The sequence below is a fragment of the Triturus cristatus genome, chromosome 5_1 (genome assembly GCF_964204655.1).
Source record: "Triturus cristatus chromosome 5_1, aTriCri1.1, whole genome shotgun sequence".
NCBI lineage: Eukaryota > Metazoa > Chordata > Amphibia > Caudata > Salamandridae > Triturus > Triturus cristatus.
In genome coordinates, this window is record NC_140587.1 from 494733308 (window position 1) to 494751391 (window position 18084).

Here is an 18084-nt window from a genome sequence, read left to right on the forward strand (position 1 = left end):
AAGATGGTTGCGGGTATGAGGAGACTTCACAACCCTCTGAGATTGTAGGTGCACCATTTGTGAAGGTGGTTTTGAACCCCTCAGCCCTGAAGAAGTTGCGTGAAGAGTCGGCAACGAAACAGGTTGGCACTGTAGAACTGGGTATGGTTTGATTGAAACCATTTTTACTGTGGGAGCTTACAGTATTTAATAAAGTTACGACAAGCTAGTAAGCACCACCGCTTTTTAAATAGTGAGAATAAAATCTTTTATGTTCTCACTGGGGTTCATTGGACACATGTAAATTCACATGGCACTATTATTATTATATATTTTATTCACTATCTTTATACACTGAAATTATATATTAGTATATTATTATTTCTTTGTTTTTCACATGGAATAAGAGCAACCGATGATAAGTGGGTATACTGGTGAGTACCAACCAGCAAAACCCTCCTTGGTGTTACTACCGTGAGGTGCCCTTTTTTCTTATTCACCTTTTTTCAAAGTTTGTGTTTGGGGAAGAATTGGTGCTTTGATGTTTTTTTTTACACTTTTAAATTTATACAACACAATTATATGAGGAGTGATAAGAAACATACACTAGGGAATCATAAAAGATTTGAAATCTCATTGATCAATTAACATTTGAATTGATGTGTTGTAAAGCAGGCCTTTGGTTGTTATGGTAGGCTGGGGTACCTGATAATGCTCCTGACATTCTTCTTGGAAGGGGGATATACGATGCTTAATTTGTAAAAGTAAATAAAAGAAGGGGGCAGATCTTTTTAAAGAAGCCCACATAAGGCGCAGCCGAATGTTGGGGTTGCTGATTGCTATGCCTGTATTTCACCTAATGCGTCTTTCTTCCACTAACATACTCTCCCAGCACTTTAATCTCACTAGTAGGCTCTTTTTCCTCCCTGCTCTCTCCCTTTGTCACTGTTTTCCTATCTTTTCTTACTCCTTCTTATCCCCCTTGCTGCTTTTCTCTCTTGCTAAGAGACAAAGTCCAATGATTAAAAACAAGTGTCAGACCCCAAAAAACTGTGCTGGTGGGTTCCACCTGCAACCATCGGCTCAAATTAAGCACTAGGTTTAAAGACCCTGCTGACTTTCCTTGCAGCTACGCTGCACCAAACGGGGGCACACACTGAGTACCCACTGAGGCCACATTGTTGCACCTGTTGTGGTGGGAGTCATCACATTTGACAACATGACTCAGTGTTCTGGTGTCTGGAACGGGGACCACATCATGAGATGCAAAGCATTCACAGGAGACCCTGCACCAGACGGGACCGGGTATTCCTCTTCCCTCTGGGCCATAGTGACAGGGCCCATTGGAGTACTCTGCCACCAGTGGATTTGATCTAGCAGACTTATTTCTGAACTGTTTCCAACCCATGCCCCGTCCCCTCATTCCTTTCTCTTAGCTCTTGAGCCCCTTTCAGCCATCATACGGAGGTCTATTGGGATCAATAAGACATATGCCCTGATTAAATCCTTCCTTTACGCTGTGAACTTACTATTAACAGTAAATGACCCTGAATCGTTGCGTAGAGTCTTTTGAACCCTGTCTGGTTACCAATGGCGGCTCCTCCGCTATGGCCGAGGAGTGTCAAACCCCCCACCCCTGTCAGCAGGCAAAAAGAATGTAAAATAAAACTATTATAAACACTTGTTTATTATCATTTAATTTTGGCTGTCATAAACGAGGCTTGGGGGCGGGGCCAGAGATGACAGCCTGGTGAAGAAGTGTTTTGCACTGTAATCACTGCGCATGACGGTTTGGCCGACCATCTCATGACGGCCAAACCATCATGCGCACTGAAGCTCTCTCCAGCCCCAGCTGCATTGCTGGGTTGGAGAGAGCAGGCACAGGCTCCCAGTCTACATGGGAGTGCAAATACATGGTGCTCAGGCCAATCCTGATGCTGCTTTCATGCAGTGTCAGGATTGGCCGCAGGGGATTCTGAGAGCCTGTGTCTGCAGTGTACGGAGCCAGATCGGAGTGTCGGAGCCAGATCGGACAATGGATGCAGGTAAGTTATTTATTTATTTTGTTGTCCGTCCATGGTTCCCCCCTTCACCCGCCACTGTGCCCAGATACCAGCCGCTACTGCTGGTTACAAAATAAATTGGGGGTGTGTGAACCTCTTCCTATGCGATGCATTATAACCACAGCTAGTCTAGGCCAGCATGCCAAGCCTAGGTACCCCAGGGTCCTAAATATTTATGAATCAGTCTTAAAAGATGTGTACAGCGGATTGTTAAAAACAACCTGTGCTCCCTGATTCCCAAGTCCCTGAATACTATAGGGTACTCCCATCTCAGCTTTCTAGTCTATGTGGGTAAAGACCCAAACGGTGAAGATGATGATTGCTCCCCATCAATGTCTTTGGCATGCTATCCCTGCTGATATGGCCTTCTGTCTTTGCCTGGTTTGACTGCAACATTACATGATTTGCAAGGAATTGTGCCCATCCCAGTCTGAAACTGCACAAACTACACATGCACACTTCACTTGTGGCCTGTGAATGGTGCACATGTACACTTATGATCTTGTGTACGTATTATCTCAGTTAATATATTTCCTGCCACTCTGGGTGTTGCTGCTCTCGCTACTCAAAGGTTTGCACCTCTCAATACCTGCAAATCACTCAATGCTTAGTACTCCTGTAGTAAGTGCCACTCTTAGTAAGGGGGAAAAGGCACATAACCAAATAGGAGGGGACCCCCTCAGAGCATTTGTTAGCGCCACTTTGGAACATCCATCATCCTTCCTTCTCTTCATCCATCATTCTCTCCACTCATTTCCCCATCCATTCTACATCCATCCCTCCATCTCTCATCCCTCTTTCTCTTCCTTCCTTCCAGGTTCTCTTGTACCTTTTATTCACCCACCCCAAAAGCATTCATACTACTCTCCTACAGTGGTATTTATTAGCTTTAGTTCAGAGACTAGCAGTCTCTGATAAAAGCAAAATGAGCTATAAACAAAAAGTTAAACTTTAAATATTAATCAGAACTGCTCAGTGGCACCCATCCCGCTTAGGCTGCTAAAGTGGGGATGACGACGCCCCTGCTTCATCACCATCGGGTAAGTTTCTAGCTAACTTTATGCAGGATTTCAGATGGTTTTGATGAGGATGTATCCCAGCCGCCATTTTGTTTGTTCTTAGTGAGGCATTTTTCTTCCTTTGAAGAACCAAGCTAAAGAGCCATCTTCTCCCACTTCATCACATTCAATCGAATACCTATTTTGAATGCTGACGTTTGCTTGGTCCTATGTGGTTTGTCCAACAAAGTTGGTGCCTTTCTTATGAGTTACATATTTACACTTTGACAGTGGGCATTTTAGGTCTGAACAAATGCTCTTTTGATGGAAGCTCTTCGCCAATGACTCTCCTCCTTGCAGTGCCATAAATCATTTTTCTGTGTGTTTTGATTGGCAGGACTTATTACGAGAAAAAAATCCTTATTCTAAGCCAGTATCTAGTAAAATGGTGTTGGAATCCAATTTAAATATGAAGTCTCAATCTTCCTCTGCTACCAAACAAAAGAGACTTAATAATGATCCTCCTTCTCCTATTTCATCATCTAATATTCCGTTTTTTGATACTGTTTTAGATTAAATTAGAGCATTACAACCATTTATGATTGCTACTAATAAACTTCAGCAAATCGAAGACTGTTGGGTGTTTATGGAGAATAGAATCACAGAGTTGGAGATTCAAATAGGGCAATTAAAAGTCATCTCAACAAAAATCACCAGGATGGAGCACAACACTGTCAACCTTCAAAGGCACACTCAAGATTTAGAAAACTGTATTTGCTATGACAATCTCCATCTTTCTGGTCTACAAGAAGGAAGGGTAAAATGGTGATATGATATCCTTTTTGAAGTAATTTCTTCTTGATCTATTGGACTTCCCTTAGGCTACTCATCCAAAATCCAGAGAGAGATCGGTGTCTTGGCCCTAAATCTGATTCAACTAAACCAAGGGGGGGGGGGGGGGGGGGTCATTATATTATTTCTGGAATATAATGATTTATTGCAAGTAATTAAATCTGTAAAACAGAAGAAACTATTGTGGTCTGGCCAAAACTAATACATTTCTCTGGATCTATCTACTGCTACTAACAGTAAGAATGAGGAGTTTCTGGCCAAACGTCCCTTGATTAGGCAATTGAACATTTGATATTGCATCACACATCTATAAAATTACTCACAATGGCAATATCAAATACTTTGATGATCCTGCTTCATTGAAAGAATATCTTTGTGGCCTTTCCTAATCTACAATGGACACTTTACCAGCAAGTTCATGACTTTTATACCATATTTCCTGAGGCTGAATTTTCTTTGGATTGCATTATATATGCCTCAATGACCGGCCATCTTGTGGTGCTGCTATTTCAGGTTGTGTGTGCCTTTTTTCTCTCTTTCTTCAGGTCTGGGTTCTGTCCCTTGAATTGCTAATATAATGATTTTTGTTTTATACTTTTACCTCCCCTATTAGTTTTTAATTCCTACTTTAGTCTCCCTTTAAAGCATTTCCATTTCAAACTCATATATTTTTCTCATTTTATATGCTTAATGGTTCTACTTATTTTTTATTGGTTCTCACCTATGATTTTTTTAAATTGTTTTTACAGATTGTCATGTACTGGTGTTCCTTGTTTATTTCCTTTACCCAATATTTAAAGTTGCATTGTGGAATCTTATCAAAAGGTACTGCCTCATCTTTCGAAACTTAATGCTCAAGTTGCTTTTATTGCAAGAAACTCATTGCACTGTAGATGAATTTCAAAAATTAAAAAGACATTGGGTGAGACATATTGTTTTTTTCCAGCTGTTAGGAGGAAATGTGGAGTTTCTATTTTATTCCATAAATCACTAAAACTGGTTGTACTTTCTCAAGAATGTGACAATGACTGTCGTTGGGTATTGGTTATGGTTAAATTGGACCAGATTACTCTCTCATTTATTAATGTATATTGTTCAGTAAATTCAGATCCCTCCTTTTGGAATATTATTCAAGAAAAACTAGCTTCCTTCTCAAATGCTAATATTTTTACAGTGGATTTTAATGAAATGCATGATCCATTATTGGATCGTAAATGTAAGTTTAAATTCAAACCAGACAAATCTGCTAAAGCTATTAAAGCAACTATTGCATCTTGTTCTGTTTTTTGACTCAGGGTGCTCCTGTGAACCTGAATCATTAGAATACACCTTTTTCCTCAATACATGGTTCTTTAATGAGAATAGACTACATATTTGCCTCACGTTCCCCTATAAATTGCCTACACTCCCCATACATGGGCTCCATTTTCATATCTGACCATGCACCTATCATATCTTGTTTTGATACACCTTCTGAACCTCTTAAATTTAATCGATGGCGATTTAACAACTATCTCTTATTTGATAAGCAATTTATTAGAAAATGTAAATCTTTTTCAGATTTTTTTAAATTTTAATAAACATTTAGATACTTCTGTAAAAGATCATTGGAATGCTTTCAGAATTCTCTACATTATTTTGTTAGCTCATTTGTGGCACAGAAAAGGAAAAAGAGTAAGGCTGAATACCTGTCACCTCTCAATAAAATGAAAGTTCTTGGGTATCTAGATCATACGCCAAAACTAATTTGATCTTAGGACCATAATAAGTTTGCTACTTTGGAAGCCTGCTGTATTCTATCACATCTAAATACAATGGTGGTGAAAATAAATCTGGTAAAAAGATAGCCGAGTTCCTGAAAATTAAAAATGTACCTAAGCAGATTAGTAAAATGATTAATGAAATAGATAACTCAATGTCTTGTTCTAATTCAGACATCTCTATTTCTTTTGAAAACTTTAATCAATTGCTTTGTACAGAGAATACCAATCATCCTGATCAACTTCTTGATGACTTCTTTATATATTTTCTTTAATTCAGACATCTCTATTTCTTTAAAACAATGTTATAAATTGTTGTACGCAGAGGATACATATTGGAGCCTCAATGTTTATCCTCCTGATAACTTTTTGATGACTTCTTTCCTATTATACATAAACTTGTAATACAAAAATCAGATTATTCTTCTTTTGAGGAAAATATTAATTCTTAGAAATTCGCAGGGTCTGATGGCTTATCTAGCGACTTAATTGAAAAAAGTTATTCCTTGTGTGTTCCCAAAATATTTGAATCATATATTTCCCCTTCACATGGTCTTAACCCTAGTTACTCTTTCCGTAAGGGTTTAATTAATCTAATACCTAAACCAGATAAAGATTCACTTTAATGGAAAAAGTATTGCTTTATTTCTTTAATAAATTACGAGTGTAAAATGTACAACACAAATTGTACTTACTAGACTTGAATCTGTTATCCCTTCTCTAGTTAAGATTGACCAATCAGGTTTTCACGCCAGATAATACAAGAGTTTTTGCAAATGTGATTACATTAGCATCTGAACTAAAACTCCCTACTGGTCACTTCTCACTTGATTCCATGAAGGTTTTTGATCATATTAATTGGCAATTCCTTCAGTGTAAGGATTTAGCCCCCATCTTATTTCTTTAATTAAGCTATTATATACATGTCCTAGAGCTAGTGTTTGTGACTAATACTTTTTCACCTTATTTTAATTTACAGCGTATAACTAGACAAAATTGCTTTTTAATTCCCTTATTATTTTTCCTTTGTCTTGAACCATTCTTAAAACATATAAGAAGCAATTTGTTTATTTTGGGTATGAAATGCAAATAAAACTGGTGTGGTGTCATTTTGAGGTGTTTTCACTGTATTTCTGCTGGTTGTGTGCAAATGCTTTACACACTGCCTCTGAGATAAACCTGACTGCTCGTGCCAAACTACCAAGAGGGTGAGCAGAGGTTATTTTAGACGTGTAATCCCCTTGGATTCTGCCTCTCTTAGGTGTATACCCTAGACAACTAGAAAACCAATTTCTAACAAGTGCTCTAAAGATCTTACAGCCTTCACCGCTCAACAAATACACAAAGAATCACTCCTACCTGCTTCGGCTTTGTGCTGCTTTTCAATCTTTTCCAGTCTACCCAACAAGGAGTCAATTTTACTTTTAATCTGTGTCAGCTCTTTCTTTATAGTTTGCAGTTCGTCTGATTTCACTGAGAAAAGAATTAAAGAAAATATTAGTAATATCTACATATGAAATACAAGTTCAGAAGCACCACAAAGTTATTACATTCTCATTCCTCCAGTCAATCTAGAATTTCTCGTCTAAGGAGGAGCACAATTGCCAGGAAATAAAATTGAGACACCAATTAAAGGAGGTAATTTCCACAATGGGGACAACACCACAAAGATTTCCTTAGAAGCTAAGGAGATTCTGGTAGCATATCAAACGTTCACCAGTTACCATATTGAAAAAGATCATAATTTACTTGAACAAATCAAGAAAAGTGTGTTGAGTACGTTTGAGGTGAGTGCATGTTAAAATACTTTTCAAATTCCATTTGTACAAATGCATTTAGAAAATCCAGATTTGCTCAGTGCAGTTCTTTGTGAAAACTGTATTAAACGGATAGTGTAAATCTGACATGATTACGGTCGTCTCGTAACTCTCTCCAAAGAACATTTTTGTTAATCAGGCACACATTTACATATCCATTCAAATGTAGGTATGTGTAAAGTTTCCAGGTGACTTTATCACAGCAGGACATCATGCTTACAGTCTCATTTATCAAAGCAGTGCCTCATGGGAGTTGTATTGCTTTGCTTTTACTAAGCTAATTTTACTAACGTCTAATAGCAATGAGTTGTAAAAGGAAAGCACAGGCATTGAACTATAGTGTTCTGTAGCTATGAAATAACCCAGCAGCCCTTCTTTGCTCATGAATAAATGCCATAACAATAACATAAAACCCATCACTCCCTCACTTTCAGGTGCTGGAGCCATCAACTGAGCATTTTTGAGAAAATTACGCAATATTATGGTGGATTCGGTGGTAGAATGAGGGAGTTCCATGGAAAATCTATTACAAAACATTAAGCAAGCGATGCTCATTCTTGTATTAATTCCTCAATATGTAAACCACTCCTTGGGTGAATACAGGACGAACATGAAGGTCAACATAAAATCACTTTCTGTTTCACTATAGTTGAAAAAACGATGCTATTTAGTCAATGTAATATTAAAAATGTTTTTGCACCTTAGGGATTCCCTGAAATAAATTTGAGTGAGAGAGAGAGAGACGACCCAGCTTTGAGGAAGAGGAAAAAGAAAGAGTACTTTGACAAGAAGGGTCTGCCGGCAAAACAAAAGAAGTGGTTTTGAGGGTTTACTGTTGCTATCCCTAATGATGGGGGGGGAGGCAATAAATAGGAAATGGTTAACGAGATTATTTCTCTTTGTTTTCCCCTGTTTTTGCAAACTCAATGAAATACTATTGAGATGGCTCCTGTTCATTATGGAGTAACAAGTAAACCACAGAAGGTGAGTGAATATTGTCTTAAATAAATTTGAGGGATGGGAATAAACACACATTTACATTCAATGTGTAAAGATTAGGGCAGTGTGTTGTGATTAAATCTATTGCTGCAAAAGAGGAGAAAGCTCAGCCCCTATTTTTTTCCAAAGGAAGTTAGGAAAATAAACTAGGGAAATTAACTAGGAGATACTATATCTCTCCCTAGTCAAAGTGAAAAGGCGTTATTTATTGGCATTAGGTCTCTTAGATACATTATGACCAAAAAATAATGTGATGAACACGTGTACAGGATAACAGCTTTGGGGTGGTTGTCCCTGATGTATCGTTATTATGAAGGTTCGCTACTCAGTGACAATGTGTGCCTAAGGCGGATATTAATGATAGTAACAAATAATGAACGTGTTTAGTAAAACATGTATGGTGACAACAAAACTATATTTAGAAGTTTGGTGCTAACAATGTATTTTAATCAATGAGTAAAGAAAAATAATTATGTTTTTCTGTCTTTTAGTTATTTTTTTTAACGATATGTCTGGATGAAGGTAGTGTGAACCATATCTTAATCTACTGAAATGCCGCGTCAACATTGATTTTTTTTATGATTTTGTGTACGATATGAATATTTGATAAGTTGTGTTTTGGAATATGAGATTTAAAACATGTTTTTTATTGTGTAATATGATTTTTTTATTATGTTGAATAAATGGCATTTCCTTTAACTATAGTGAGATAAAGTATTTTTATGTTGACCTAGATGTTAGAATTGTATTCACGGAAGGAGTGCTTTACATATTTAGGAAAGATTTAATACAAGCAATAAGCACAATAGGTAAATATTTTCGTTTTAGGGAATTTCAAGGGAACATCACCAACACTGCTTTGAGCTGGGCTCTTCCACTGAGAAAATGGATCCCTATGGAAAGAAAAAAGCATTTATACATGAAATTGTACACTATCTGTAATTATACTTACGAAAGTGTCTTCACATTGGTGTAAATGGGAACTCCCAAAAGGTTCACAGGAGTACTCCATGAGATGGATTAGAAACCAATCAGTATAATTGAGATATGTGGTATTATTGTCATTTATTCACCAGAAGGGAACATTCACACTTCTGACGGTCGCCTTACCAAACATAGAAACCCAGTGATGCCATCGATCCTCCACACGCTTCACAGCTGCAGCAGGTGTACCATTTCTTTGTTGCTCCCCTAAAAACATACAGATATATTCAATTACTAAATGGCAAAGGCTTATGTTTCATATCAACAGTATTGGCTGGGTTGAGAACAAGAACTTCCACATGGTCTAAAGTAGACGCTATTGCATATGGCCTACTCAGTGGTGGCAGTTTAGCGACTTCAGAAGGATTAAATAGTGCGGCGCTACGAGGATTCTTTTGTTAAGAGTTGTGCAAAACTAGTTTAAACTTTGAGTGGATGGTGAATCGAAAACTTTAGCAAGTGCATGATTTGAGGATAAGAGGAAATACTATTTCTAAAGAATGGAATCATTCTGACTTTTGCAGGAAGGGAAAAAAATCTTCTGAAGGTGTTATACTTGTTGTCCTTGGAAATAACATTTTTTTATTTTTTTTTTGAAAACTCTTTTTATTAACTTTGCTCACGGTCACCAACAAAATACAGCCATCGTTACAATGCATAGTGACTAATTGCCGTGCATGGTACCCATACAAGTCTGCAGAGTAAACCAAGGACATGCTCATGATGGACCCCCTTCCGCACCCCCCCCCCCCCCGAGCTCCCGAAACCTCTTCCATGGACCCCACACCATTTGCCACTTTTTTTGCACAACCCCTGGCCTTGTATATGGTTTCTTCCGCCCTCTGACACCAATCCAAGTCCCTGAGCCACTGATCCCGTTGCGGCGGCTCCTGCACCCCCCAACAACTGGCAATGTTACGTTTCGCTACACCGGCCGCCAATGCAAGCCAAATTTCGTGGTATCTGGACCAATCTGTGGGACCTTTTATCATGAGAAGAAGCCATTTGGGCTCCACCGGGACCTGCGAACCCACAACGTCCGACATCGTCTGAGCTACCTTCGTCCAATAGGGTACTATGTTCGGGCATTCCCAGACGATATGATTGAATGACCCTTCCTCCCGGCAGCCCCGTGCGCATAGTGGGGACAAGCTCCTACCCCATGCGAAAAGGTGAGTACGCGGGTAGTACACCCGATGCAAGATTTTAAGCTGCACGAGGCAGAGTGGGGGCCTCATTTTTGAGGCCCCTTGTGCCACGGGAAAGTCACTTTTTGTGACGTTCCCTGGTGCAGAAGCCTGCGTGATATTTATTGCGCAGCAGCAAGCAGGCGCGCAACACCCATTGGGCTCAAAGGGCTTCAGCCCCCCCGTCGTGTGTGTCAGCCTGGGCTGAGACAGCTTCCCGGGCACACACACAGCCACACCCGAGTGCTTCACAGGTCTGTAAAAGACCATTTACTTACTAACAAGACTTTTTGTGTTTTCACCCCTACTTAGAGCCCCTACATCTCCACTCTGCATATTGCTTAAAGAATCAGCCCCACCCCCGAATTTTTTTGTAAAAACGGGGTGTGCAATGGGTGGTGCTGGGGGCGTTCCCAGCAACATCCATGGCATTTTGACACTGCCTTAGATTTATGAGAAATCGTAAATCTGAGGCACAGCCAAAAACGTACGCCTCAGGGGAGGCGTAAGGGGCACAACGAGGAGAAATATCTTTATTTCTCCTCGTTTTTCCTTTTTCTGCAGCACACATAGAAAGAGGAAAAAGCCTCTTGTGATTATTTTGTACAGGAAGTTTTCCCTTCCTATACCAAAATAATCATCCCCGCAACGCAAGCACCCTTGCACCATGGTGCAAAGGTGCCTGCGTTGGCGCACGGCAGTCCATTGTGCGCCGGCGGAAGGGGAAAGAACAGTAATGCGCCGTATCTGATGGATACTTGCCCTTTTCATTTGCCATAGGGCAGCGCAGCAGGAAGGACTGCGGCGCTGCCCTACAGTAAAACCCCATAAATGAGGCCCCCTGCGTTCTGCAAACAAGGAAAAGGTTTCCTCTAATGCAATAAAAGAAGACGTGAAGCTGGGGGTGACTTTCACGGTGGATTATGATGGTATTTGAAAATGTGAAGTATGTAGTATGGCCAAAACCTCATCCCACCCCTCTAAGGCAGTCTTTAGTGACTGGAAATGTTTGGCTACTTATCCCCAAATACACAGTGGTTGAATCCATGCCAGCTCTCTGTGAGGTTCTTGGCATATTACGGGGCAGCGTAGAAGGTCGGGCACTTCGGTTGGACTTTGGGCTGCAGAAGGAGGCCCAGAAAGACACTGCTGGGGTAAATGTGCTTCTGGGGACATTCACGGAGGGCTCTTTGTGTGCGTTCAGGTGCCCAAGAGGGTCTGTCTAACTAGGAAGGGTCTCCGTAGTGGTCGGGAAGACCATACATGCAATTAGTCAGAACACAGTGAAGATGTTTAGGTACTTGAAGGAAGGACTGGGAGGATAATGGGGAATCCAGAATTCCAGACGAAGAAATAACATGTGTGGAGTTCACATACAACAGTTTATTCAACACATATTATTAATAACCACATTTTTCTATTTACGCTCAATCTATTCATAGTTCTGTGCACTGAAATTAAAACAGTTGATTACTGACCAAAATGGTGTTTGCTGCAACGTGTTCAATAAAGAAATAAAGACTCGAGCAAAGAAACAGTCCATGACCGACTGAAATGCCTGGCGGTGAGGGGTGGTCGCTGAGCATAGCTTGGGGTAAGAATTCAGATGAATAAACACCTGCATGAGATTGTCCACTGGGCCATAGAAGGGCTTAGGGGGTGGTCTCTGCAGCCACCAGATACAGCGAGGAGACGATGCACGAAGAATACAAATGTATGGGTAAAGAGGCTCAGAAATCCAATGAAGAACAAGCTGTGGCAAAGCCAATCGGTCTAGCTTTAGGGAGATAATAAGCCCATGTGAAAACTCTGCATCCATTCGAATGTTAAAGCCAGGGCTCCTGACTTTGGCTGGGAAGGGGGCGCCGGGGGGAAAGGGCACCACAAGGCGGCAGTAGGACAGCAGGAAGGTGGAGTCCAGGGAGCGTGCAGCGCACTCCTTCCGGGTCACAGGCAGGTATTAGGTGCCCTAGAACAAGGAGGTCTACCGTCTTCGGCTTAGATCCAGCAAGGAATGCTCCAATAAATACGTTTGCTTTATTTAAAAAGATTATGCCAGAGCATTATTTGTAAACTATCACTCTGCAACGTCATTTCTAACTGGTGTCAGGCAGGGACAAAAAAGCTGAAAGAATGAAAATAGTGCAAACAGAATGCAAATTAACTTGAACATGACATGTGCTCCTCAAAATTCTTAGGTCATAACTAGAATTGTATGCTGACCGGTGTTATGGCTTGTGGGAGTTATGCTATATGCATGAAGGTTTGTCATATTTAAATGCTGCTTTCAACGAGATCCTTTTCTAGTTACAACTATCAATTATCCTCTCTTAATCCTGTAGGGCACTAGTGCACCCTGGGTTCTCTGCCACAAACTCCAGGCGGTTATTGATTTTTCCAGTTTGTATTAACTGTTTGAAGCAACACAAGCCTGCATGTACTATAGGATGTATGAGGAGAGACACACACTTGTTGCTTCGTTTGAAAACAGAATGCGAATACTATTTCTCACTTGTCACGAGAGCTCTCTCTTATGAAAACAGAGCCTGAACTGAAGGCTTTGGACATGCACAATCCTCTAGACACATGTAGAATCTTCTGCTGATAGAATTTCTTCACACATGCAGATTTTCTATGCAGACTTCGTTTTTTAACTCAGTAGACAGTAAATCTTAGAAGCAGCGGCGGCCGGTCCAGGTGGGTGGGGAGGGCATAGTCGACAGACAACGGAATAGGTATAATTAGATAAATAAATACCTATTGAGTCATCTGCTGACTCCCCCCCACCCCCCCCCCCCCCCCCACTCCGCCCTTACCTGTGCCGGCAGCCGCTGCTTAGAAGTTGCTTGATGTCATTAGGAAAATACATCTTGCTTTAGTTTGTGAGTTTGTTAAAGTACATAAAGTACAGAAGACAGATCATAGTGCTACCTACTCCAATGGCGACAGCACTGCCTTGTGTTCCCTGCGTCGGGGAGGCGTTCTATGGGTGGAGAATGTGCGTCCCCAAGCATCGTGATGCAATCCCAGATCTACTAAGGTCAGTAAACCCGGGATTGCGCCAAAATGGTGCCCCTCCCAGACACAACCGTAACAAGGAGAAATATCTTTATTTCTCCATGTTACTTCCTTTTTGTATTTGTGATGCATTCTCATCACACATAGAAAAGGGAACATGCCTTTATGGATTGTTTTATGCAGCACGGTACCCCTTTTTGCACAAAAGCAATCCTGCTCTTCCACAGGCACCATTGTAGCAAATCTCAAGCGTGCCTGTGTTGGCGCAAGGCAGCACACAGTGTGACAGCGCAATGAGAAGTAGTGTGCCATATGTTAGTAGATATGTCACATTTCTGCTTTCTGTTTCACCCAAATTAGCTAAGCAACTTTGCTTGCTGCCCTGCTTTGTGCTAAACCTTAGTAAATGTGCCCCTAATTCTCTTTTTGGGGTAGTGCCTCATAAAATGCCTTCTTTTATCATTTTACTCAAATGTATGCTCTTATACATAAACCTCCTTAACCTTGCATTGATTTTTAGAGCTTTTCTTTTTTTAACATACAATTACCTCATATCACCCATTAAAAATGTTAGTTTTCCAAGTTTCTGCATTAAGGTGGCATTTGTCAACCTTGCACAAAACGGAATGTGCTTTCGGGCTTTCCATTTGATCCCATGTTCCAGTCTTCAAGAAGCTGTCATATGCATGAACTGAAGAGCAGCTCCCAAACATCACATTTATTTCGTCTTCCTCTATAAAGGCAGTCAATTACCATAGACTTTCATTACAGCTGGCTGACATAAAATGGCAGGCTAATTGGCACTTTCAACTAATTATGTGCCAGGTGTTTTCAGTATAAAGGAAGCCAATGGAAACATAGTTTTCACCTTAGGCTTCTGATAGACATTCAGTGTAGCTCACAGAAGACCTTTGCTTTTGAAATCGTGACAACAGATGCAAAAGTCTAGAGGCTAATTAGGAGTTCTGATGTACAGACCATGTACATCAAATAGTTTTAATGACTCCTTCAGTTGCTCAAATGAACTCACTATTTTAAAAATGTGATAGTTCATCGGGTTTGAGGCTAAGTGTGGTCTACAGCTAAATTGAACTAATGTAGGCACATTTTAGGCAAGGGTGTTTTGCCTTTGAGCTCCAATTTAAAATCTCTAAGGATCCCAGACCCGAACGCTATCTCAAAATACTTTTCAGACAGTAGTTGCACTTGACAGATGAAAAGAGGACACACTCCATCTCCAAAGGTTGGCGCAAATGCAGCGGCTCCAATGTGGCACTCCTTGGCTCCTGAAGGTCAGCTTTACAGTGCACATGTGCCTGCAGTACCTCAACCACAACACAGGGCGGCAGAAGAAGGCAGTTCCGGATCAGTGGTTATGTGCTACACACGTGCGATTGCTCAACTTGACACCTAATTGCTGAGGTGAAATCGCCCGGGCAATTTCCGCTCATTTAGGAAACCCATCACATTCAAAGTGGCTCAGTAATTGAAGACAGCTACGGCCTCATATCGAATCTTGATTGTAATGGAATGCTGCGGGAATACAGGTTTGTAGGATTTAAGTCTATTCCTGCTGCGCACTCATGTAGTGTAAAGCTTTAACTCAAAAGAGGTCCTCAGTGATAATAGTCACAGCTCCATATTTTTTTCCCTTTGATGTTTGCATCGAATATGCCATTTTCCCGTTCATATTCTGCAAAAAATATACAAGGCCTTGGTTCGTAGGAAGTGCTTTTTCAAAATATTTGTTTGTATGCATGAAATCCCTGAGGCCATTGTCTAGAGATGGGGCTGTACAATTTGCCACTGTATCTTTAAACTAATCCTTGATAAAACTTAGCGGTTTAAAAAAATATATATTTGATTTGTTCCCAAAACAATAAAATACCAGTAAACTGGCCCACGACCAAACCCTAAAGCCTCCCTCACACCCCCACCCATCTGCACCTACCCCATTCTCATCTCTAGGTGCTGACTCCCCCACTATTGCTACAATGGCATCTTCCGTCAAACAATGATATGACCTCCACTGCCCCCACACCTTATCAAACTTCCGGGGGGGTAGCCTCTACTTTCATACACCACCCGTTCGGCCTCCAAGTATCTAGCCATCCCCACTCTCTATTCCTCCCCTGTGGGTGCCCGATCCCGACCACATGCCTTGACTGAGTCTCTCTGTGCCACCACAAACCTCAATACACAAAACAACTACTTCTGAGGGAGAGCCACATCATTTGGTATACCCAAGACCATGAACTCGGGCATTCCAGGGAGCTCAACCGACAGTACAAATTCCAACTCATTGACAACATTCCCCCAATATGCGCGCACTTTGGGCAATCCCACCCTGTATGCATAAAGATACCCACTGCCACACTACACTGCAGCTTTCCGCCCTCCCCATCCGATCAAGACTGGACCGATTACAGTAGTTCCTATGTAGGATATTGAACTGTATTAGCCTCAACCTAGTGGGGATGGCAACTTCCTTAAGGTACTTCATTCCCGCCTCCCAGACTATATCCTCCAGGGGCCCAACATCCACCTCCCACCGTGTCCAGGGCTTCCCAAGAGTATCCGGGGAGTTATTCAGGATAACTTGGTATAGCTGGGACACCACCTTATTTGTAATTTCCCCTCCCAGAACCCAGGTTTTCAAAGGGCTGCCCTCTGGGAGAGCCTCCCCTAAGATCTCCTCCGCTCTCAAACCATGGGAGAGCTGTAGGTACCGGTACTGCTGAGGAGGGCCAGAGCATACTCCTGCTGTAGTGCTTCAAACATCTTGAGGTCACCCCCAAAGAAACCAGTTCACCCACCGTCTCTATTCCAATCCCCTCCCATCGATGGAAGCCGGTAAACCTGCCTACCTCGGGCAAGATCGTGACCCTCCACAAAGTAGTAGCCAGCGTGCATCTTCCCTGCCTCCACAAGTCTATCATTGCCTCATCCCATGCCCCCAGCATCGGCAGGGTGGACCCCAGCAGAACCTGCCGCCCGCCTTCCATAGACATAGTGGAGATAGGTCTTCTTTCCATGGCTGCCCTCTCCACACGAAATGCCAGTTTGTCATGTGGGCTGTGCCCTCATGCACTAATAACCTAAAGCCCTATGGTACGCTCTCATATCAGGCAGTGCCAATCCTTTATTGTAGAACAAGGAGTACAGTGTCTGCAGCGCCACTCTGGGTGTGCTGGCATCCAAGAGGAAGGTCCTGTCTAGGCTAAGAAAATAGCACTCCGGAACCGGAAAGGGGCCATTCCGCAGCATCTAAAGCAGCTTGAGCAGGGTACTCATCTTATAAAATGCTGCTCGGGCCATCGGGATCAGGGGAAGCGCCTGCCACACTCTGTGACGGTCTGGAAACCTCCCAGGACTCTCCCCAAATTACCACCTGCAGAGTCCCACAAGGATCCTCCATCAGCCCGAACCTGTGCAACATCTACATGGCCCTGCTCGCATCCATCTTCTGATCACACGGACTCAACATCACATCATACGCAGACGACACCCAACTCATACTCTCCAACGAACCCAACATAAACAAATGCAACTTTCAAGACGGAGTGGAAGCCGTCGCCATGTGGGTGAAGAACAGCTGCCTACAGCTTAACACGGACAAAACTGAGGTGCTTATCATGGGCCCACACCCTGTTGCCTGGAACGACACCTGGTGGCCCCCTACCCTTGGGGACCCCCCTCCCCCACTGATCACGCACGCAACCTCAGAATCATCCTGGACTCCGAACTCAAAATGGACCGCCAGATCAGCGCCGTCATCTCTTCCTGCTACCACACCCTCCGCCTACTCCGAAAGACCTTCAACTGGATCCCTCCCGAACACAGGAAAACCTTCACACACGCCCTCATCATCAGCAGACTGGACTATGGCAACGCTCTCTACGCCGGGATCAACAAGAACCTCATCCTCAAACTCCAGAACGTCCAGAATGCCGCCGCCAGACTAGTCCTCAACCTATCGCGCCACTGCCACATCAGCCAACACCTACGGACATTTCACTGGCTCCCCGTCAAGAAGAGAATCACCTTCATACTCCTCACCCAAGCTCACAAGGCCCTACACAACACCAGACCTGTCGACATGAACCACCACCTCACATTCCAGCACTCCCCAACGCTCCCTCCATTTGACCCAGCTCTCCCTTGCGACAGTACATCGCATCAAGAAAACCAGAACAGGAGGACGCTCCTTCTCCCTCCTCGCTGCCAAGGCATGGAACTCCCTCCCTCTCCACCTCTAACAGACTCCATCACTCCCCAAGTTCTAAAAGGATCTCAAGACCTGGCCCTTCGATGGAGCACGTGAACTTCTGGGATCTGCGCCCTCCCCGCATCCCCTTCTCCCCTTCCCGTAGTGCCTTGAGACCCATTGGGGTGAGTAGCTTGCGCTTTAACAAACCTTTGTTTGA

General features: G+C 42.4%; 1 protein-coding gene across 7 annotated transcripts in view; it reads right to left on the reverse strand.

Moving 5' to 3' along the window:
- The window catches only part of RALYL (RALY RNA binding protein like), a 1712955-nt gene that overhangs the window by 79525 nt on the left and 1615346 nt on the right, over positions 1–18084 (reverse strand). For all 7 annotated transcript variants that reach the window (XM_085605346.1, XM_085605349.1, XM_085605348.1 and 4 more), the window contains 2 exons: positions 9579–9659; positions 7012–7125 (listed from right to left, as the gene is read on the reverse strand). In XM_085605346.1, coding sequence (XP_085461472.1) covers positions 7012–7125; positions 9579–9659 — 195 coding nt within the window. The remainder of the gene's footprint in view (positions 1–7011; positions 7126–9578; positions 9660–18084) is intronic.